The sequence below is a fragment of the Lolium rigidum genome, chromosome 1, assembly GCF_022539505.1.
Source record: "Lolium rigidum isolate FL_2022 chromosome 1, APGP_CSIRO_Lrig_0.1, whole genome shotgun sequence".
Taxonomy (NCBI): domain Eukaryota; kingdom Viridiplantae; phylum Streptophyta; class Magnoliopsida; order Poales; family Poaceae; genus Lolium; species Lolium rigidum.
Window position 1 is genome coordinate 305,794,807 of NC_061508.1, and position 23,943 is coordinate 305,818,749.

General features: G+C 43.0%; 1 protein-coding gene and 1 pseudogene across 1 annotated transcript; one reads left to right on the forward strand and one right to left on the reverse strand.

Moving 5' to 3' along the window:
• The window catches only part of LOC124660987, a 21,196-nt pseudogene extending 4,592 nt beyond the window's left edge, over positions 1–16,604 (reverse strand).
• A 260-nt stretch (positions 16,605–16,864) lies between these two features.
• On the forward strand, positions 16,865–21,511 carry LOC124697215 (uncharacterized zinc finger CCHC domain-containing protein At4g19190-like; the record flags this gene model as incomplete). The annotated part of the gene is made up of 6 exons (XM_047229841.1): positions 16,865–17,128; positions 18,420–18,571; positions 18,743–18,865; positions 19,087–19,288; positions 19,763–19,877; positions 19,981–21,511. Coding segments are annotated over 6 exons (2,022 nt in total), but the record flags the coding sequence as incomplete, so codon positions are not given.
• Positions 21,512–23,943: the final 2,432 nt, after the last annotated feature.

Sequence of the window (23,943 nt, forward strand, 5' to 3'; positions counted from 1 at the left end):
GAAGAGGGATTTCCTTCTCCTCCCCGTCAGAAAACAACATTCTATACACCATACTATCTAAAGTAGAGTCAGTAGTAACAAAATGATGACTCTTCATAGCAGTAATATCAAGTCTCCTAGGGGCCAATGGCACATCATTAGGATCAATAGGAAGATTAAGATATGTTAAAACGCGCAGTGCAATGGTTCCTCCAAAAATAGGCCCCCTGTAGTCGGGCGGCGAGCAATAAGAGCACCAAGGTGATAGGAGGTTTGACCAGTAAGTGCAATATTCAGGAAAGCAAGATGGTAGCTAGAGATATTACTAGTGTTCTCCCTACCAAGAATGCTAGTAGCAATGTAGTATGCAAAATATTTAATGGCGGGGAGTTGAATGTTCCTTATCTTGCCCCGCTGAATGGTGCGACAATCATCGTCGGTGATCCCACGGTAGAGCTCCAGCAAGTCCCGGGGGTTGTCATCAATCCTACTTGCTGTACCTACAGGGGCAATATCCAAGGCACAACAAAAATCCTTCAATGGCATAGTTACAGTATTACCATAAATCCTCGAACGCAACTGTTGGCTCATAGTGTTTGTTGTTGAACTGGAAACTCTCGACGAAGATTTTGGTGAGCAAGTAGTATTGCTCCCTTTCATCGCCCATATAAGTGGTTAACCCTGCCCTGTTGACAAGGGTTAAGAAATCCTCCAGTATCCCTGCATTCCTTAGAAAATCATAACATGGAAAAGTAGAAGCATTAGGAGGACCGTTGTCCTCTTCAGGCGCGAAGCTAGGCGCGAGGATATCTTCATTATATGATTGCCTAATCCGGGTGGCGGCCCTAGAAGGTCTCCCGGTGCTGGTTGTCCCCTTCTTGAACAACTCTCCAAAGCTAAACTTCTTCATAGCTTCTCTGAAATTTTCAACAAATGACATAAAAATTTGATTTGGTGACATATAATTGAGGGAAACTACCATAGGAACTTGCTAGAGTACTAATCATGCATCAAAACTAGTTTCTACCACTTAGAACAAGCATGCAAGCTCACTAAACATGTTACCTACAGCAGCAAAATATTCAAGATGTACTCAACCAAACGAAATTCCACTTGGATGGGTGGAGGAGTCACATACCGAAGAGCAAATGTGCCAAATTTCGGACGAAATGCGGGGCTGAGCAAAGAGATCGAAAAATCCGGAGCTACGGAGCAAAAACGCGAGTGAGAGGAACTTGGTACGAGTTTTTCGGGAGAGAGACTGTTCTGGGCGAAAGAGATGACAAAGTGGGGCAGAGGGGGGCCCACACCACATGGTGGCGCGGCCACCTCCTTGGCCGCGCCGGCCTGTGGTCTGGCGCCCTCTGGTGCCCCACAGGTCATCCTCTGGTGTTCCCAGGTGCCTCGTCGAAAAATAGGACCAACGGTATAATTTTTGTGAATTTTTGAAAACTTTGAAAAACGCACATTTCTGGGTATTTAGTTTATTATTACTGGCCGGGAAAAATTTCGAAATCTTCAAATAACTAAAGAACTTTGCAAATTAAAAGTGCTACAGCAACTAGAGCAAGTGGAGGAAGAAAGATATGTTGTTTACCTCCTCTATGCATATAAAAAGTATCCGTTAACAAGGTTGATCAAGTCTTGTCACCAAATAAATTTTACATAGCATAAGAAGAAATAAACCTCAAATCAATCATGTTACCTTGAATTGTATTGATATGGATCCAATCACGAGAATTTGATATTCTTCCTTAGGCTCATATATAGGACAATCAATAGTTCCCACTTTGATAGTTCTCACATTAGAAATAGTATTAACTCCACACGCTTTCTCAATCTTCTTAGGAAAATAAACGGTATGCTCCCTATCATCAACATTGAAAGTAACCTTTCCTTTATTGCAATCAATAACAGCCCCTGCGGTGTTAAGAAAAGGTCTCCCAAGAATAATAGACATATTATCATCTTCGGGCATTTCCAACACAACAAAATCGGTTAATATTAAGCGAGTTAGTAGTAACTTGAACAGGAACATTCTCACATATACCAACAGGAATAGCGAGTAGATTTATCAGCCATTTGCAAAGATATATCAGTAGGTATCAACTTATCTAAGTAAAGTCTCTTATAAAGAGAAAAAGGCATAACACTAACACCGGCTCCCAAGTCACATAGAGCAGTTTTAACATAATTATTCTTGATAGAACAAGGAATAGTAGGTATACCAGGTCGCCCAACTTCTTCGGAACTTTGCCATTGAAAGAGTAATTAGCAAGCATAGTGGAAATTTCCTCATTGGGGATTTTCCTTTTGTTAGTAACAATATCTTTCATATACTTTGAATAAGGTGGCAATTTAATAGCATCGATCAAAGGGATTTGCAAGAATAAAGGTTTCATCCAATCGCAAAATTTATTATAGTGTTCTTCTTCCTTTGATTTTAATTTCTTAGCGAGGAAAAGGCATTTGCTTTTGCACCCAAGGTTCTCTTTCATTACCATGTTTCTCGGCAATAAAATCTTCTTTAGTGTACTTTTTATTTTTAGCATGCTTTTCGGGTTCTTCTTCAACCTCTTCTTTATCGGGAGTATCATTCTTATCATTATCATTATCATTATCATGTTCATTACCACTTTCGGTTTCAGCATCGAAATAGAAATACTATTAGGATCATTAACGAGGTTCGAGAGGATTCTACAACATTTTTATGTTTCTTCTTCTTTTTCTTCCTAGAATGAGCACTAGGTTCAATGCGTTGAGAATCTTGTTCAACTCTTTTGGGATGCCCTTCGGGATATAGAGGATCCTGGGTAGAGACACCACCTCTAGTTGTTACTTCATAAGCATGTTTCTCTTTAGAATTATTCCCTAACAAGTCATTTTGCACTTTAGTGAGTTGATCAATTTGAGTTTGAATCATTTGAAAATGTTTAACAAGCATCTTAACATCATTGGAGGTTCTCTCCACAATATCATGCAATTCACTAATAGCTTGAGAATTTTCCATTAAATGATTCTCTACTCTCATATTAAAATTTTCTTGCTTAACAATATAATTATCAAACTCATCTAAGCATTGTGCGGGAGGTTTCGAATACGGAATATCTTCCCTAGTAAAGCGTTGAAGGGAGTTTACCTCAATCATGGATGAAGGGGGAATTATCTCACATATATCTTCAATAGGAGGTAGATTCTTCACATCTTTAGATTTAATACCTTTCTCCTTGAGAGACTTCTTGGCTTCCCTCATATCTTCATCATTCAATTTAATTAAACCCCGCTTCTTCAATATTGGAGTTGGAGTCGGTTCGAGGCGTAGTCCAATCATCATGATTCCGGCTTATTTTAGCCAATAATTCTTCAGCGTCGTCTGGAGTTCTTTTCCTGAAAACACAACCAGCACAACTATCCAGGTATGCCCTAGACTCAATGGTTAGTCCACTATAAAATATATCAAGTAAATCATGCTTTTCCAAATCATGCTCGGGTCGAGCTCTAATAAGAGAGCAGAATCTCGACCAAGCCTCAGGCAATTTCTCTTCATCTCCCTGATTAAAATTATAAATTCTCTGCAAAGCAATATGTTGAGCACTAGCAGGAAAGTATTTGCGGAAGAAAACATCAAGCAATTCTTTCGGACTTTTAATAGAATTAGGTGGCAAATTATTATACCAAGTTTTAGCGTCATCCTTTAATGAGAATGGAAATATTTTAGCAACAAAGTAAGTACGCATCTTAACATCATCGAGAAAACAAGCTACTAAGAGTAGATAGCTCGGTCATGTGTTCAACGGCACTTTCTTTTTCGGTACCACAAAAGGGTGTTTTCTCAACAATAGCTATATGAGATAGATCAAGAGAAAAATCATAATCTTTATCCCTAATGTTTATAGGAGATGTGGCAAACTTAGGATCGGGAGACGGTTTATATCTAACGGCATGTTACGCAAGCAACTTTTTAATTTTTCTTGCATCGGTAGTAGCATTGCATTTTTCAATAAAATCATCATTAAGCTCCACATAATCTTCCTCGGGATCATCACTAAAATAACCAAGTTCGGGTGAACTAACAGGTGTAGTAGCATTAGGAGTTTCGAGTATTTTCAATTTGTCTAGACCTAGCAATTGTAGCATCTAGAAAAGATCCCAATGAACCACTATCATCAAGCACAGCAGAAACATTATCAATATTATGAGAGTGTTCAGATTCAGCGAGATGTACCCGCATGCGAAGCATGTGACGGTGAAACAAGTTTATCAATCACAGATGGTGAATCAAGAGCAGCAGAGGTATTCAAAATTGTACCTTTTCTTGTAGTGGATGGTAATATGGCGATCTTAGTATCGCGAGGTTTACCCATGATGGAGAATTTGCAGCGAACAATATTAATCCAAGTGAACTTCCAAATAAAGCTATGCTCCCCGGCAACGGCGCCGAGAAAATAGTCTTGATGACCCACAAGTATAGGGGATCGCAACGGTCTTCGAGGGAAGTAAAACCCAATTTATTGATTCGACACAAGGGGAGACAAAGAACACTTGGAAGCCTTAACAACGGAGTTGTCAATTCGAGTTGCACTGGAAACGAGACTTGCTCGCAAGGGTTTATCGAGTAGTAACGAGTTTATAGCGATAGCGATAGTGAAATAACGACAGCGAGTAACAGAGACAGCAGTAGTGATTTTAGTAAACAGCAGGATTAAAATACTGTAGGCACGGGGACGAATGACGGGCGTTGCATGGATGAGAGAAACTCATGTAACAATCATAGCAGGGCATTTGCAGAGCCAAGTACAAAGCAATCAATAGGCATGTGTTCCATATATAGTCGTGCATGCTCGCAATGAGAAACTTGCACAACATCTTTTGTCCTACCAGCCGGTGGCAGCCGGGCCTCAAGGGAAACTACTGGATATTAAGGTACTCCTTTTAATAGAGTACCGGAGCAAAGCATTAACACTCCGTGAACACATGTGATCCTCACATCGCTACCATTCCCTCCGGTTGTCCCGATTTCTGTCACTTCGGGGCCATCGGTTCCGGACAGCGACATGTGTATACAACTTATAGGTAAGACCATAAACAATGATTATCTTGATGAAACAATAACATGTTCAGATCTGAGATCATGGCACTCGGGCCCTAGTGACAAGCATTAAGCATAACAAGTTGCAACAATATCATCAAAGTACCAACTACGGACACTAGGCACTATGCCCTAACAATCTTATGCTATTACATGACCAATCTCATCCAATCCCTACCATCCCCTTCAGCCTACAGCGGGGGAATTACTCACACATGGATGGGGGAAACATGGCTGGTTGATGTAGAGGCGTTGGCGGTGATGGCGGCGATGATCTCCTCCAATTCCCCGTCCCGGCGGAGTGCCAGAACGGAGACTTCTGGCTCCCGCGACGGAGTTTCGCGATGTGGCGGCGTTCCGAGGGTTTCTGGCGACTTCGACTTCTCCCCGTGCGTTTTTAGGTCGAGGCCGATAAATAGTCCGAAGGAGGGCGTCGGAGGCCGGCCGAGGGGGCCACACCACGGGGCCGCGCGGGCCCCCCGGGCCGCGCCGCCCTATGGTGTGGGGCCCTCGGGCCTCCACTTCAATTGCCCTTACGGCTCCGTTAGTTTCCTGGGAAAATAGGGCCTTCGCATAAATTCCGAGGTTTTTCCCGAAAGTTGGATTTACTGCACAAAAACGAGACACCGGAGCGGTTCTGCTGAAAACAGCGTTAGTCCGTGTTAGTTGCATCCAAAACACACAAATTAGAGGCAAAACAATAGCAAAAGTGTTCGGGAAAGTAGATACGTTTTGGACGTATCAGGGTCCACAGTTCACTAGAGGTGTCTCTCCCATAAGATAAATAGCATGTTGGGTGAACAAATTACAGTTGGGCAATTGACAAATAGAAGGCATGACCATGCACATACATGATATGATGAGTATTGTGATATTTAATTGGGCATTACGACAAAGTACATAGACCGCTATCCAACATGCATCTATGCCTAAAAAGTCCACCTTCAGGTTATCATCCGAATCCCTTCCAGTATTAAGTTGCTAACAACAGACAATTGCATTAAGTATGGTGCGTAATGTAATCAATAACTACATCCTCGGACATAGCATCAATGTTTTATCCCTAGTGGCAACATCACATCCATAATCTTAGAGGTTTCTCTCACTCCCCCAGATTCACGGAGACATGAACCCACTATCGAGCATAAATACTCCCTCTTGGAGTTACTAGCATCAACTTGGCCAGAGCCTCTACTAATAACGGAGAGCATGCAAGATCATAAACAACACATAGATATAAATTGATAATCAACATAACATAGTATTCTCTATCCATCGGATCCCAACAAACACAACATATAGCATTACAGATAGATGATCTTGATCATGTTCGGCAGCTCACAAGATCCGACAATGAAGCACATAAGGAGAAGACAACCATCTAGCTACTGCTATGTACCCATAGTCCAGGGGTAGACTACTCACTCATCACTCCGGAGGCGACCATGGCGGTGTAGAGTCCTCCGGGAGATGAATCCCCTCTCCGGCAGGGTGCCGGAGGCGATCTCCTGAATCCCCCGAGATGGGATTGGCGGCGGCGGCGTCTCTGGAAGGTTTTCCGTATCATGGCTCTCGGTACTGGGGGTTTCGCGACGAAGGCTATTTGTAGGCGGAAGGGCAGGTCAGGGGGCCACACGAGGGGCCCAGATGACAGGTTGGCGCGGCCAGGGCTTGGGCCGCGCCACCCTACCATCTGGCCTCCTCGTGGCGCCACTTCGTTGACTCTCCGGTCTTCTGGAAGCTTCGTGTGAAATAGGCCCCTGGGCGTTGATTTCGTCCAATTCCGAGAATATTTCCTTACTAGGATTTCTGAAACCAAAAATAGCAGAAAATAGCAACTGGCTCTTCGGCATCTCGTTAATAGGTTAGTGCCGGAAAATGCATAAATATGACATAAAGTATGCATAAAACATGTAGATATCATCAATAATGTTGCATGGAACATAAGAAATTATCGATACGTCGGAGACGTATCAGGGGGCGCGGCCAAGGCCTGGGCCGCGCCACCCTGGCGTCTGGGGCCCACAGGGCCCTACTCTGGTGGCTCTCGGGTGTTCTGGAAGCTTCGTGTGATTCTAAGATGCTGGGCGTTGATTTCGTCCAATTCCGAGAATATTTCCTTACTAGGATTTCGAAACCAAAAACGACGAGAAAACGAAACGGCCCTTCGGCATCTCGTCAATAGGTTAGTTCCGAAAAATGCATAAATATGACATAAAGTATGCATAAAACATGTACATATCATCAATAATGTGGCATGGAACATAAGAAATTATCGATACGTCAGAGACGTATCAGCATCCCCAAGCTTAGTTTCTGCTCGTCCCGAGCAGGTAAACGATAACAAAGATAATTTCTGGAGTGACATGCCATCATAACCTTGATCATACTATTGTAAGCACATGTAATGAATGCAGCGATCAAAACAATGGTAAATGACATGAGTAAACAAATGAATCATATAGCAAAGACTTTTCATGAATAGTACTTCAAGACAAGCATCAATAAGTCTTGCATAAGAGTTAACTCATAAAGCAATAATTCAAAGTAAAGGTATTGAAGCAACACAAAGGAAGATTAAGTTTCAGCGGTTGCTTTCAACTTATAACATGTATATCTCATGGATAATTGTCAATGCAAAGTAATATAACAAGTGCAATATGCAAGTATGTAGGAATCAATGCACAGTTCACACAAGTGTTTGCTTCTTGAGATGGAGAAAAATAGGTGAACTGACTCAACATAAAAGTAAAAGAAAGGCCCTTTGCAGAGGGAAGCATTGATTGCTATATTTGTGCTAGAGCTTTGATTTTGAAAACAAGAAACAATTTTGTCAACGGTAGTAATAAAGCATATGTGTTATGTAAATTATATCCTACAAGTTGCAAGCCTCATGCATAGTATACTAATAGTGCCCGCACCTTGTCCTAATTAGCTCGGATTACTGGATTATCATTGCAATGCATATGTTTTAACCAAGTGTCACAAAGGGGTACCTCTATGCCGCTTGTACAAAGGTCTAAGGAGAAAGCTCGCATCGGATTTCTCGCTATTGATTATTCTCAACTTAGACATCCATACCGGGACAACATAGACAACAGATAATGGACTCCTCTTTAATGCTTAAGCATTCAACAATTATTAATTTTCTCATATGAGATTGAGGATATTTGTCCAAAACTGAAACTTCCACCATGGATCATGGCTTTAGTTAGCGGCCCAATGTTCTTCTCTAACATTATGCATGCTCTAACCATTCTAGCGGTAAATCTCCCTTACTTCGGACAAGACGGACATGCATAGCAACTCACATGATATTCAACAAAGAGTAGTTGATGGCGTCCCCGGGAACATGGTTATCGCACAACAAGCAACTTAATAAGAGATAAAGTGCATAAGTACATATTCAATACCACAATAGTTTTTAGGCTATTTGTCCCATGAGCTATATATTGCAAAGGTAGAGGATAGAAATTTTAAAGGTAGCACTCAAGCAATTTACTTTGGAATGGCGGAGAAATACCATGTAGTAGGTAGGTATGGTGGACACAAATGGCATAGTGGTTGGCTCAAGGATTTTGGATGCATGAGAAGTATTCCCTCTCGATACAAGGTTTAGGCTAGCAAGGTTTATTTGAAACAAACACAAGGATGAACCGGTGCAACAAAACTCACATAAAAGACATATTGTAAACATTATAAGACTCTACACCGTCTTCCTTGTTGTTCAAACCCAATACTAGAAATTATCTAGACCTTAGAGAGACCAATTATGCAAACCAAATTTTAGCAAGCTCTATGTATTTCTTCATTAATAGGTGCAAAGTATATGATGCAAGAGCTTAAACATGAGCACAACAATTTCCAAGTATCACATTATCCAAGACATTTTACCAATTACTACATGTAGCATTTTCCGTTTCCAACCATATAACAAATTAACGAAGAAGATTCAACCTTTGCCATGAATATTGTGAGTAAAGCCTAAGGACATATTTGTCCATATGCAACAGCGGAGCGTGTCTCTCTCCCACACAATGAATGCTAGGATCCATTTTATTCAAATAAAACAAAAACAAAAACAAACCGACGCTCCAAGCAAAGTACATAAGATGTGATGGAATAAAAATATAGTTTCACTAGAGGAACCTGATAATGTTGTCGATGAAGAAGGGGATGCCTTGGGCATCCCCAAGCTTAGACGCTTGAGTCTTCTTGAAATATGCAGGGGTGAACCACCGGGGCATCCCCAAGCTTAGAGCTTTCACTCTCCTTGATCATGTTGTATCATCTCCCTCTCTTGATCCTTGAAAACTTCCTCCACACCAAACTCAAAACAACTCATTAGAGGGTTAGTGCACAATCAAAATTTACATGTTCAGAGGTGACACAATCATTCTTAACACTTCTGGACATTGCACAAAGCTACTGAAAGTTAATGGAATCGAAAAATCCATCAAGCATAGCAAAACAGGCAATGCGAAATAAAAGGCAGAATCTGTCAAAACAGAACAGTTCGTAAAGACGAATTTTATTGAGGCACCAGACTTGCTCAAATGAAAATGCTCAAATTGAATGAAAGTTGAGTACGTATCTGAGGATCACTCACGTAAATTGGCATAATTTTCTGAGTTACCTACAGAGAATTAGGCCCAGATTCGTGACAGCAAAGAAATCTGTTTCTGCGCAGTAATCCAAATCTAGTATGAACCATACTATCAAAGACTTTACTTGGCACAGCAATGCACAAAACTAAGATAAGAAGAGGTTGCTACAGTAGTAACAACTTCCAAGACTCAAATATAAAATAAAGGTGCAGAAGTAAAAACATGGGTTGTCTCCCATAAGCGCTTTTCTTTAACGCCTTTCGGCCTAGGCGCGAAAGTGTATATCAAGTATTATCAAGAGACGAAGCATCAACATCATAATTTGTTCTAATGATAGAATCAAAAGGTAACTTCATTCTCTTTCTAGGGAAGTGTTCCATACCTTTCTTGAGAGGAAATTGATATTTAATATTACCTTCCTTCATATCAATGATAGCACCAACAGTTCGAAGAAATGGTCTTCCCAATATAATAGGACAAGATGCATTGCATTCAATATCCAAGACAACAAAATCAACGGGGACAAGGTTATTGTTAACGGTAATGTGAACATTATCAACTCTCCCCAAAGGTTTCTTTGTAGAATTATCAGCAAGATTAACATCCAAATAACAATTTTTCAATGGTGGCAAGTCAAGCATATTATAGATCTTTCTAGGCATAACGGAAATACTTGCACCAAGATCATATAAAGCATTACAATCAAAGTCATTGACCTTCATCTTAATGATGGGCTCCCAACCATCCTCTAGCTTCCTAGGAATAGAAGTTTCGCGATTTAATTTCTCTTCTCTAGCTTTTATGAGAGCATTTGTAATATGTTTCGTGAAAGCCAAATTTATAGCACTAGCATTAGGACTCTTAGCAAGTTTTTGTAAGAACTTTATAACTTCAGAGATGTGGCAATCATCAAAATCCAAACCATTATGATCTAAAGTAATGGGATCATCATCCCCAATGTTGGAAAAAATTTCAGCAGTTTTATCACAGGCAGTTTCAGCAGTTTTAGCAGTTTCAGGCAGTTTTTCGCGCTTTGCATTAGAAGTGGAAACATTGCCAACACCAATTATTTTACCATTAATAGTAGGAGGTGCAGCAACATGTGGAGCATTAGCATTACTAGTGGTGGTAATAGTCCAAACTTTAGCTATATTATCTTCTTTTTCATTTTCTTCTTTCTCCCACCTAGCACGCAATTCGGCCATCAATCTTATATTCTCATTAATTCTAACTTGGATGGCATTTGCTGTAGTAACAATCTTATTATTATGATTTTCATTAGGCATAACTTTCGATTTCAAAAGATCAACATCAGCAGCAAGACTATCGACTTTAGAAGCAAGTATATCAATTTTCCCAAGCTTTTCTTCAACAGATTTGTTAAAAGCAGTTTGTGTACTAATAAATTCTTTAAGCATAGCTTCAAGTCCAGGGGGTGTGTTCCTATTATTGTTGTAAGAATTTCCATAAGAATTACCATAGCCGTTACCATTATTATAAGGATATGGCCTATAGTTGTTACTAGAATTGTTCCGGTAAGCATTGTTGTTGAAATTATTATTTTTAATGAAGTTTACATCAACATGTTCTTCTTGAGCAACCAATGAAGCTAACGGAACATTATTAGGATCAACATTAGTCCTATCATTCACAAGCATAGACATAATAGCATCAATCTTATCACTCAAGGAAGAGGTTTTTTCGACAGAATTTACCTTCTTACCTTGTGGAGCTCTTTCCGTGTGCCATTCAGAGTAATTAATCATCATATTATCAAGGAGCTTTGTTGCTTCGCCAAGAGTGATGGACATAAAGGTACCTCCAGCAGCTGAATCCAATAGGTTCCGTGAAGAAAAATTCAGTCCTGCATAGAAGGTTTGGATGATCATCCAAGTAGTCAGTCCATGGGTTGGGCAATTTTTAACCAAATATTTCATTCTTTCCCATGCTTGGGCAACATGCTCATTATCCAATTGTTTAAAATTCATTATGCTACTTCTCAAAGATATAATTTTAGCAGGGGATAATATCTACCAATAAAAGCACCCTTGCATTTAGTCCATGAATCAATACTATTCTTAGGCAGAGATAGCAACCAATCTTTAGCTCTTCCTCTTAATGAGAAAGGAAACAATTTTAATTCTATAATGTCACCATCTACATCCTTATACTTTTGCATTTCACATAATTCAACAAAATTATTGAGATGGGCAGACAGCATCATCGGAACTAACACCTGGAAAATTGCTCTCGCATAACAAGATTCGAGTAAAGCGGGTTTAATTTCAAAGAATTCATCTGTAGTAGCAGGTGAAGCAATAGGTGTGCATAAGAAATCATTATTATTTGTGGTTGTGAAGTCACACAACTTAGTATTTTCAGGAGTACCCATTTTAGCAACAGTAAATAAAGCAAACTAGATAAAGTAAATGCAAGTAACTAATTTTTTTGTGTTTTTGATATAGGAAACAAGATAGCAAATAAAGTAAAGCTAGCAACTAATTTTTTTGTATTTTGATTTAGTGCAGCAAACAAAGTAGTAAATAAAATAAAGCAAGACAAAAACAAAGTAAAGAGATTGGAAGTGGAGACTCCCCTTGCAGCGTGTCTTGATCTCCCCGGCAACGGCGCCAGAAAATCTGCTTGATGTCTACGGGTGCTTCTATTCTTGTAGACAGTGTTGGGCCTCCAAGAGCAGAGGTTTGTAGAACAGCAGCAAGTTTCCCTTATGTGGATCACCCAAGGTTTATCGATCTCAGGGAGGAAGAGGTCAAAGATATCCCTCTCAAGCAACCCTGCAACCACAAAGCAAGAAGTCTCTTGTGTCCCCAACACACCTAATAGGTGCACTAGTTCGGCGAAGAGATAGTGAAATACAGGTGGTATGAATAAGTATGAGCAGTAGCAACTACGCCAGAAAAGTGCTTTGCTGTCCAGGACTGGCGTGTAGTTGATGGTGGTAATATTGCAGGCAGTACAGATGGAGTAGAACAGTAAACAAGCAGCGATAGCAGTATTTAGGAGCAAGGCCTAGGGATCATACTTTCACTAGTGGAAACTCTCAACATTGCAATCATAAAGGAATATAAATAAGCACCTCACTATGCTATTCTGAATTACTCTCTGGCAAGATAACGAACTCTAATTCATCATGTAGGCAAACCTTAAAGATGTATTCCCAAGTACTAATGAACACCCCACACTCGTCACTTTGAGCATTCACAGGAGGTACTAACACACCACAATTTCATAGAGACATCCAACTCAAATCATAACTCGGTGAATAAGTATTCTGTGAAATATAGCCTAAGAGACCCACACGGTGCACACACTCGTCACCTTTACACACGTGGGACAAGGAGTCTCCGGAGATCACATAAGTAAAATCCACTTGACTAGCATAATGACATCTAGATTACAAGTATCATCATATGAATCTCAATCATGTAAGGCAGCTCATGAGATTATTGTATTGAAGTACATAGGGAGAGAGATTAACCACATAGCTACCGGTACATCCCCTTAGCCTCGATGGAGAACTACTCCCTCCTCATGGGAGACAGCAGCGGTGACGAAGATGGCGGTGGAGATGGCAGCGGTGTCGATGGAGAAGCCTTCCGGGGGCACTTCCCCGTCCCGGCGGCGTGCCGGAACAGAGACTCCTATCCCCCAGATCTTGGCTTCGCGATGGCGTCGGCTCTGGAAGTGTTTCTCGTGCCGTGGCTTTTCCGTATCGAAGATTTAGGTCAGGGACCTTTTTATAGGCGAAGAGGCGGAGTCGGAAGGGCGACGAGGCGGTGACACACTAGGGGGGCGCGGCCAAGGCCTGGGCCGCGCCACCCTGGCGTCTGGGGCCACAGGGCTCTACTCTGGTGGCTCTCGGGTGTTCTGGAAGCTTCGTGTGATTCTAAGATGCTGGGCGTTGATTTCGTCCAATTCCGAGAATATTTCCTTACTAGGATTTCTGAAACAAAAATAGCAGAAAACAGGAACTGGCCCTTCGGCATCTCGTCAATAGGTTAGTTCCGGAAAATGCATAAATATGACATAAAGTATGCATAAAACATGTACATATCATCAATAATGTGGCATGAAACATAAGAAATTATCGATACGTCGGAGACGTATCAACGTCCACGAAGAGCGTGTTGCGGCGGAAGCGGTCGACCGGGAGGGAGTGCAGGACGGCCTTGGCGGAGAGGATGGAGGTGGCGAGCAGGACCACGTCCGGCTAGCTCTCGCAGAGGTCGTTTGCTGGAGAGGGAATTATCTTCACAAATGTAGCATACGTCGGGTAGATACCATCAGCTAGATAGTACTCCTTGTGGTATGCGTGACCGTTTACCTCAAAGTTCACGGCAGGAGCTTATCCCTCAGCTAGCCTGGCAAACACCGGAGAGCGCTGCATCACGTTAAAATCATTGTTTGTTCCTGCCATGCAAAAAAATGCATGCCAAATCCAAAGGTCCTGGTCTACCACCGCCTCAAGAATGACACTGCACTCACCAGGATGCCCCTTGTAGATCCACTGCCAAGCAAAAGGGCAATTCTTCCAGCCCCAATGCATACAGTTAATGCTTCCGAGCATCCCATGAAACTCTCTTGCTGCATTTTTTTGTAGGATCCGAGTTGTATCATCTTCTCTTGGTGCTCTCAAAAAGTCTTTAGCAAACACCGCTATGACGGCTCGGCAAAACCTGTAGAGAGTTTCTATACATGTCGACTCTGTCATCCGTAGGTAGTCATTGAATGTATCTGGAGGAGCTCTGTATGCAAGATAGCGCATTGCAGCAGTGCACTTCTGAATTAAGGTGAATCCCCACAAACTTGTGCAATCTTGCTTGGCAATGAAGTACTTGTCGTACTCCCCGACGCCGTAGACAATCTTCAAGAAAAACTCCTTCTTCATCCTAAACCGGCGCCGAAATACCTTCGGCGAATGAGTCGCGTCGTCGTTGAAGTAGTCGACATCAAGCAGCATTGTGCCGGCTTGACGATGCCGATTGATGTTCCTCCTCCCTGGCTTTGAGCCGCCGCACCGAGGCACGACGAAGAAAGGCCGGCGAACGCGCAACATGCTCGTCAGAATCAGCTGCTGATGTTGCCGCCGGATAGCCTCAACGTTATGCTCCTTCGTGAACAACTGCACCATCATCTCATCATCGTTGTCCATCGCGGCAATCGGACGAACACCTTGCGGGCTGGGCGGTTGTGCCACGGTGACGGCGAGCTCTGTTCCGGGCGAAACAGCGACCACCGATTGCGGGGGTGGTGGCCGTGTCGATGGACGATGGTTCCTAGACAGACTGTGGTGTCTATTCGCGCCCTTGGTCAAGGGCCGACACGGGGATGCCAGCGATTCTATTGGGTTCGAAAACTAGCCGGCGCCATTTGGGGCGCACCAATGCGAGCCCAAAAACCATGTTGGCCCCCAAAACGCTATCGGGGACACCGGTGGAGATGCTCGTTTTCGGTTTCTCAAGATTTTATATTGGTTGTGTTTGTTAGTAAAATTTCTTGATCTACTATGTTTATCATGTTTGTTTAAATTTCAAACTCATAGTTATTCAACTAAACAAATAGTTGAAACCCAAATTGAAGTGACAAGATTCGCAAAAGTTTCGAGCGTACATACGGGTCAGCAACTTTTGAAGACTGGACCCAACAAATACGAGCTACACTGCATTGACTCCATTCATCATGAATTCTTGATGATATCAGGGAAGGACCACGGTCCACTGGGCAGATGGATGCCATGACAGGATATAAAGGGCGTTTAATTATTGTCCTGACTTGTCATCGTGGGCGTCTTGATCATGGTCGGTTGACTTGGTGGCGGAGGAGGAATCCGACGGGCTGCCAGTGTTCAACGGCGGCGAGGAGGAACCGGGACTGTCCGTGTTCAACGGCGGCGACCCCTCAAAGAGCTGCTTCCGGAGCACCTCGTGGAGCTCGTCAAAGAGCCTCCTCTTGATTTCGTCCATGGCGGACTCGAGGCGGTTGAGCAGCTCGGTGGAGTTCTGGTTGTACATGAACAGCCCATTGTAGAGGTCGAAGCTGTCGCTGCAGGTGTTCGCCACGAGCCGGAGCAGCGCCTGGTACCCCATGGTGTCGATGGGCGTCGGCTCGAGACCGAGCAACGCGAGCATCCTCCCGACGGTGTGCGTGAGGAACTGCGTGGCGGCGGCGAGCTCGTCGTGCCTGGCGCAGGACATCTCCTCCATGCGGCACCCCTCGCGCGCGAAGACGTCCAGGAAGGCCTCGGCGCGCGCGCGGCGCGCCGGGCAGTCGCCGACGCGGACCCTGTCGAACACGAACGGGTGGCCGCGCCAGCCGCCGCCCGCCGACTCCGGCCCGAACATGGGGTGCGTGCAGATGATGTCGAAGTCGTCCGGGAGGGAGGCGAGCAGGAGGTTCTTGGGGAACTCCTTGACGGAGAGCACGTCCACGAAGAGCGTGTTGCGGCGGAAGCGGTGCACCGGGAGGGAGTGCAGGACGGCCTTGGCGGAGAGGATGGAGGTGGCGAGGATGACCACGTCGGGCTGGGACTCGCAGAGGTCGTGCGGGTCGGCGAAGAAGGTCGCGCCCAGTGCGGCGGCGGCGGCGGAGTGGTCGGTGCGGGAGTGGGCGAGGAGCGTGTGGCCCTGCCGCGCGAAGGTCCGCGCCAGGAACTGGCCGAAGTTGCCGAACCCCACGATGGCGATCTTCAGGCGCGGATGCTGGTCGTCCGGCCCCTCATCGGCGCCGGACCCGGCGTCGATCGGCTGCCCCGCGGCGGCGTCCGTGGCATGTACGGCGCGGAGGCGGAGCGGGGCAGCGGCAGCTGCCACGGGAAGGAGGCCCTGACGCCGCCACCGGCATGTCGCCTTAGTGGTGGTGGCGTGCCAGGACGAGGGTAGGTGGAGGCGGCTGGAGGTGGAGGAAGACATCGCGGCGTCGGCGCGGCGTCGGCGGCGGCGCACTATTTATTTCGCCAGACAAACAAACGGGTAGGAAATTAGGTCTGGAGCCGGGCCGGGCCTCTTTCACGGGCCGCGTCGGCCCACTGGGTAACCGTCAAGCAGACGGACGAGGACACGGAGAGGCCCAGGAACCCACCCACCCCGGCTCGGCGGCCGGGGGAAATTGGGATTTGGGGGAGGACGAGGAGCAGGGAGGTGACGGCGGCGAGATGGAGGAGGGGGTGGAGGGGAGCGGCGGCGGCGGGCTGGGGCGGAAGATCCCGGCGGGGGAGGTGGAGCTCAAGGAGAAGTCCGGGACGGCGTGGAGCCACTCGTTCCTGAACCAGAAGCCATGGCACCCGCTCTCCTACCCCAACCAGCGCCGCAAGTGGATCGCCGAGCAGATCCACACTAACCGCGCGCGACGGGACGAGGAGGTGCAGCGCGAGTTCGCGCAGGAGCAGGAGTTCTTCCGCCAGACCGCGCTATTCTCAAAGAAGGACAAGGAGAAGGTATGCATATATAAAGACGCCGTGCTTCTCTTTTATACCAGTCAGCTTCTCATGGATACTAGCCTGAACTACTGTGATTGCCATAGTGGTAGTCTAGGGGTGATGGTTTCATGGTTTTGTTCATTATGGTTTAGGCTTTCATGTGCTTAATCGTGCCTTGATGCTGTTTTTTGTTGAGTAATGACCTAAGCTATAGGTTTATTGCCTGTTTCGAATGGTTCTAACCTTTGTGTGGTAACCTGTATTTTAGCTCACAATCATTACAACCATTCCAAACAGAGGCCCTTACTGGAAATAAAAACTATTCGTCCTGCGCAATTTGTTCAGCTAACATGGTGGATCGCCCCTCACTAGCCTTTCTCTAAGACCTTTCTTTATTTTTATCAATCCAAAATCCATGAATGGCTGAAGTTGGAGTGTTACTGAATTAATGCTGACTAGCTGAATGCTCGTGCGCTGCTAGTGCTACGGCCTCTTAACATTTCGAAGAGGTCAAACTTTCCACTTTGCAGTATCAAGTTATGGGCCACGGACATCTCTATGAGTGTTCTGGATATTAATTTGTCCCTCGCCGGTGCAGCGACTCTTCTATTAAGACTACACTGCCGCGAGCACCTGACGATTTTCTTCCTTCCCTCATTGCGAACCTCTCTTGCTGCCATCCTCATTGTTATCGATCTCCCTCGCCGACTCTCTAAAATATGAAAACCTGGAGTACTTACCTGCAAAAACTGGATGTTTGGAATGGTTCTAACCTTTGCGTGGTCACCGGTATTTAGCTCACAAATATTGCAACCATTCCAAACAGGCCCTTACTGGAATAAATAGTGACAAACAATTTGTCCTACGCAATTTGTGCAGCTAGCATGGTGGTCACCCCTCTTTAGCCTGTCTCTAAGACCTTGCTTTATTTTTACCAATCCCAATTTCCATGTATTTAGCCAGATGTCATCTGCTTCATGCAGATCGCAGCGCCAGGGTAAAGAATAAACTAATGGCTGTACAGCCCTGCTCTTGCCCTATCTAAAAGTTAGAAATATATCGGCAAGTATATAAATTACAGGTTTGACAAGAAATGAGAAAAATCCACTTCTTTCTTTCTCTGCACTTATAATGAAGGTTCTCAAATCCATCCAGTGCTTTGATACCTACCAACTTTGGTTGCTTCAGACAAATCTTTAACTGCCTGTACCTTGTAATAAACATCATCCCATATTTGAACATTACATTCGACTTTTATCACCCATGGAGAACCGCTCTCATCAATCTTCAATTTGCTTTACAACTTCAGATGGAGGTAATGAAAGCTGTGAGTTTCATGTACGTCCGCCCACCTGGATACAATCCAGAGAGTGCAAAAGCTGCTGAAATTGAAGATGAGAAGAGGAAGATGGATCAAGGTGATGCAGGTGAAGGCGCTGTAGCTGCAAGTACCTCTTCAATGTAATGGCACTAACCTTTTTTCCTGTCCCAAGTTACACTCTAGTATCGTAAAAGCTTGGTCTGACACTCTAGTATTTGGAATGAACTTAGCTTGCTTCTCTGATCAAGTAGATATCAAGTAAGTTGGTGCCCTGTTTTTTCTCCATTGATTGTATATTATGTTTGCTGCAGACCTGACAATGAACTCGACAAGACCCAGTCAGGCCCAGATAAGAAAAGGAGTAGGCCGAAAGATGTCTTTGGCCGTTCATTGCCTACCGAGCAAGAATTTGAAGTTCTGAAAAATGCTCCGAGGTACTTTTTTCTTGTTTTTTGATGATGTTTTCAACAACAATTCAACATGAGACTTTGAACTTCTTCCGTCTGGACAGACATTTTCCCCGCTCTCTCAGAAACTGCCAACAGACAAGAGACATATTTTACATTTATTTCTTTCCTTTTTTTTCATTTCTGTATGCTCTCCTTAGGTTACTGCTAATTCACTGATTTGATACATGTTTTGCTCTTATTCTCAGGTTGGACACAGGTGCCCCTGCTAGACCTAAACCATTTGGAGTTGAAGTTCGTAACGTTAGATGTTTAAGATGTGGAAACTATGGCCATCAGAGTGGTGACCGGGAATGTCCCATGAAGGATATTATAATGCCTAATGAGGAGAGTCGATTGAAAAGGGATGATCCACTTACAGCGATAAAGGCGCAAACTGATTCAAGTGAGGTTAGATTTTTTTATTGGAAGTGTACTTCATTTGCAGCTTAAAACGAAATAAGGAATACTGGAAATAGTGAGCTATACCTACCGGGTTTATAGCTGTCTGACCTTTCCCCTTGTTCCATACCTCTGCATAGGATCTTGTCTTTTATAGTAATCTACTTAATTTTTCATATTTCGATGTATCCTTGGTGTAATAGATGTGCTAGCTTTGTTGTCTTTTAGCCTTTTCTTCTAAGAATCAGTGGTCCTGAAAGTTCAAATATTGTGTTGTTGTATTGATTTCAAAAGGCAGATATTAACTCCTTTTGAGCTGAATATTTATCTGGTATCTGTTTCAAAGATATTTAAGCATGGTTATTGTTGTGGTATGGATGCACATATACATCCTTCTAACAAAGAACAATGTCTTTAGACTTATTTCTTATCTCATTGTATTTTGTTTAAAAAATAAGTTTTAATGTGAGAATTCCGTGTCAGCCTTTGAAGTGGGAGCTTAAGCAAAAGCCAGGCATGAGCCCTCCTCGAGGTGGATACAACCCAGATGATCCTAATCAGCAGATTGTAGGAGAAGATATATTTGATGAATATGGAGGTAGAACTTCTATGGATAAAACATACATTGCCGTCCCACACAAAAAATAATCTACTCTAAGATAAATTTATGCAATATTTTGACTTACATTTTCACATTTTAGGATTTCTTGGTGATATTGACATTCCGGCTCTCCTTACCAACTTTTCCACAAGTAAATCGAAGAAGAGTTCCAAGCGAAAAAGCAAGCACAAGGACTCTGAGCTTGGTGCTTATGCAGAATTTGGAAGACACCATAGTAGTTATCATTCACCAACAGATTCGGAACCTCAAAAGAGCATTAGGACATCAGCAAGCCAGAGAAAGAAAAAATATTGTTCTGAATCATCATATTCTGATGCGGAGGTGGAAGATGGAAAGCGAAGAGCTAAGCAGAAGTCAAGGCACAGGCACAAGAAGAAACATGTGTCTGAATCCTCTTCCGATTCGGAAGTCGATGCCTCAGATTTGGAGCCTGAGAAGAGCAATAGGACATCAGCAAGCAAGAGAAAGAAAAAATATTGTTCCGAATCATCATATTCTGATGCAGAGGTGGAAGATAGAAAACGAAGAGCCAAGCAGAACTCAAGGCACAGGCACAAGAAGAAACACATGTCAGAATCCTCCTCCGATTCAGAAGTCGATGCCTCAGATTTGGAGCCCGAGAAGAGCAATAGGGCATCAGCAAGCAAGAGAAAGAAAAAATATTGTTCTGAATCGTCATATTCTGATGCAGAGGTGGGAGATAGAAAACGAAGAGCCAAGCAAAAGTCAACGCACAGGCACAAGAAGAAACACGTGTCAGAATCCTCTTCTGATTCAGAAGTTGAAGTTGACACAAGAAGGCATCCTAAGAGAGAGCATATGAAGAAGAAGAAAGAGGCAATGGAAATTACCCCATCTTCCCTCTCTAGAGATAAAGGATACACAGTAAGCAAGAGGCATTCGAGGGAGAAGCAGCACAACAGTGACTCAAGTTCTTCTGAGAGCAGGTGGCATCCAACACGATGGCAGGACAAGCGATCCCACAGCGACGCAAGTTCTTCCGAGGACAACCGTCATTCAAGGAGATCAAGGGAGAAGCGACATCGCAACATGCCAGATTTTCCTGACAGCAATAGGCCTTCACAGAGATCGAATGAGAAGCGGGACTATACCGACTTAAGCGCTCATGAAAGTGATAGACGTGCAAGGAGACCAAGGGAGAAATCACGCTACTCTGATCCAAGTACTTCAGAGTATTCAGATTCTGATCGGCGCAATAGTCACCGCCGCCGTAGAAGAAAGTGAGCAGCAGTGCTTGACAGTGTCTCTCCACAGGAGATATCAATCAGCCTTGCCATTCTTGTGATTGCATTAGATAGATATGTGCCAAGTTCTGAAGATCACCAAGGTCCACGGTGGGCATTATGTCAGCTGGGTTTAGCTGCTGCCTCTTGATCAACCACCAGCTCTTTTGTGACACGACAATAACGTGTACCAGTGTGATCAAATTTTGTCAGCTGAGGGAAGAAATGGTGTGCCTTTTGTTGTATATCATATTACAATGTTGTTGTATTTTGTAGATGTTTAGATCTCATTTGGAACTTGTTGTGTTATTATGGGAAACTCTTCTGAAATTTCTGTTCTTGGGACATGCCTCACCTTATATTTGACAATCTCGCGGTACCGCTGACACAAATAAATTGGGCTATGTTAGCTCTTCTATTAAACTTGGAATTGACACTATGGTGGAGTATGACATTCCTGTTTGTTTAACTAGCTTCTGCTGATTTTATCATTTGTTTATGTTAACTTATATGTCCATTTTAATCAGATTGAGCAAAGCAACTGAAAACTTCACCCTAGAAGGTCTTGCAGAAAATTAGACTGTTGCTTGTATGAGCGAAACACCGATAGCTAGACTGTCGGGACTGTAACTCCGGCGTCACACTTGGCAAGTGACCTGAGACACGTCTAGCCAACAAGCCCAACACACCATCATCATAAAAAGAACAGTAATGCTACACCTACGGAATTATCCTACAGACGGAACGTGGATCAGCACGATTGGAGAGTTTGCAGCAGTTGCTCCGAATACTACTCATCCAGATTCACGGCAGATTGCCACATCGTCCCGTAAGGCTTCTCCGTAACAATTTGTTTGTAAAAAGAATATGCATTCAGTTCGTAGACGTCCCGCAGAAAGGGTAATACTCCCTAAGGATATCTTAGATTTGACAAATCTAAGACATGCTTTAAGGTGATCAACAGATCGGCCAGCTCGTCGTGGAAGAACATGGGCCACTAATTGGGACTAAGAAATTTGCAATGCAACTCTCATTGGCTACCAAAACTTGATCTAAGGTCCAGAATTGATCCTATCAAAATCACGATCCTTTTCTGATTCCCCCATGTTGCTACGAAAGTTGCACTCCCATTGGCTACCAAAACTTGATCTAAGGTCCAGAATTGATCCTATCAAAATCACGGTCCCCGGCCCTGACCTAGCGCTGTTCATACTTTAGGACTAGCTAGCAATTGTTTTTTGGCGCGAGCTAGCAAATTAGTTAGTTAGTTAGCGTACGTGCGGTCAGCATAGTACACATATGTTGCTAACTAGTTGAATTCCCGTGTGTTGCTACGGTTTAACAAATTTAGTTTGTGCTGATTGCAACCTTAATTTCCATCCCTTATTTTTTATTATATCAGTTAAATATAGGCATTGTGCTTGTGAATATATATAGTGTGCCTTTATTCTAATATAGATTCCCATATCATTTTAACATATAATTTGTCCGGCTCAAAATGCATGACGAAAGAAAATCCATGTATGAAATAATAAATGAAGCTATTGCACTGAACTAACAATTTTCATTTTAAACTTGAACAATATACATGTTAGGTGCTTACAAAAAATAATAAATTTTCGTAAAACCAATGACCAAACTTGTCTATAGAAGTGGGTATGCCCACTGTACATGTGTAGGCAAAAAAATAGATTTAAGTTACTGTCATAACTAAGGATTGTGAACCATTGTTTATGCATCAGCTGAAATGTTACCAATTTATGTTACTTGAGACATAATAGGAATCATTATTATTTGGATCCTCTTCTTTCATGACCACCGAGACGATCCTAGAACCATTTCTTACCATGTATGCAGTTGATCCTGGGCTGGGTAGATCAGTTGTCATGATAAGATCATGTTGTTATCACTGTTTTTTCTCATCTATATCAATAACAAACCGGAGAAGAGTGAATAGTTAATTTTTAAAGTCGACCACATTTGTAATAGTGATGATGCATTCATTCATCAGAAGTTCCACTCAAAATTTTCATGTAAGCAAATAAACTTGCTTCATGGAAGTGCAAGAGAAAGCAAAATTTGTTCATCGTATGATTTGAATTACAAAAATAAAGTTGTTCCATCAAAATTTGAGAGAATTGCTAATCCGTTTTGATAACATTGACAAATTCAGATATTTATTCCAAGCAACGTTTAGAGCCTGCAGAATAGGAAGATGTGATTCACCTTGTCAATCTACAAAATAAGTGAACAATGGAGACAGGGTGGGTGTTAATACTGTTATGCATATCTGAAGTATAGGTAAACATGTTGTATCCATAAGTAAGTAGGACCAATGTCCAATAGTTACATGTGAACAAAACTAAAAAAAAATCAGAAAATGAAGTATTTATTTTATCTTACCTTTCCTTCGCGCAATTCATTTATAGCATCTTCAATCGATGAGAAAATTTTGTAGATTTGTTCGCATCACCTTCAGCATCACTGGCAAAGAAATATCATGTTTCATGAGTGATTTCAGCACCAGCTGTTCGAAACAAAGCGGCAAATCTGTTGGTATAAATATCCGTGTGTTGTTAAAAAATAATACATGATTTATTGTTATATTTAAACATCAATTAATGATCTCTTTAATCAAGTAACATGTCACATGTAGTTTAATGGGAGAACAAATAATTTAAGTGTTAAATCAAAATGTACTTAAGCACGAAGTTCATATATGAATTCCTCAACATAATATAAAACATAGACCAGAATACACCACACTAATGTGGTCGTAAAAATAGAAATTTAGGATC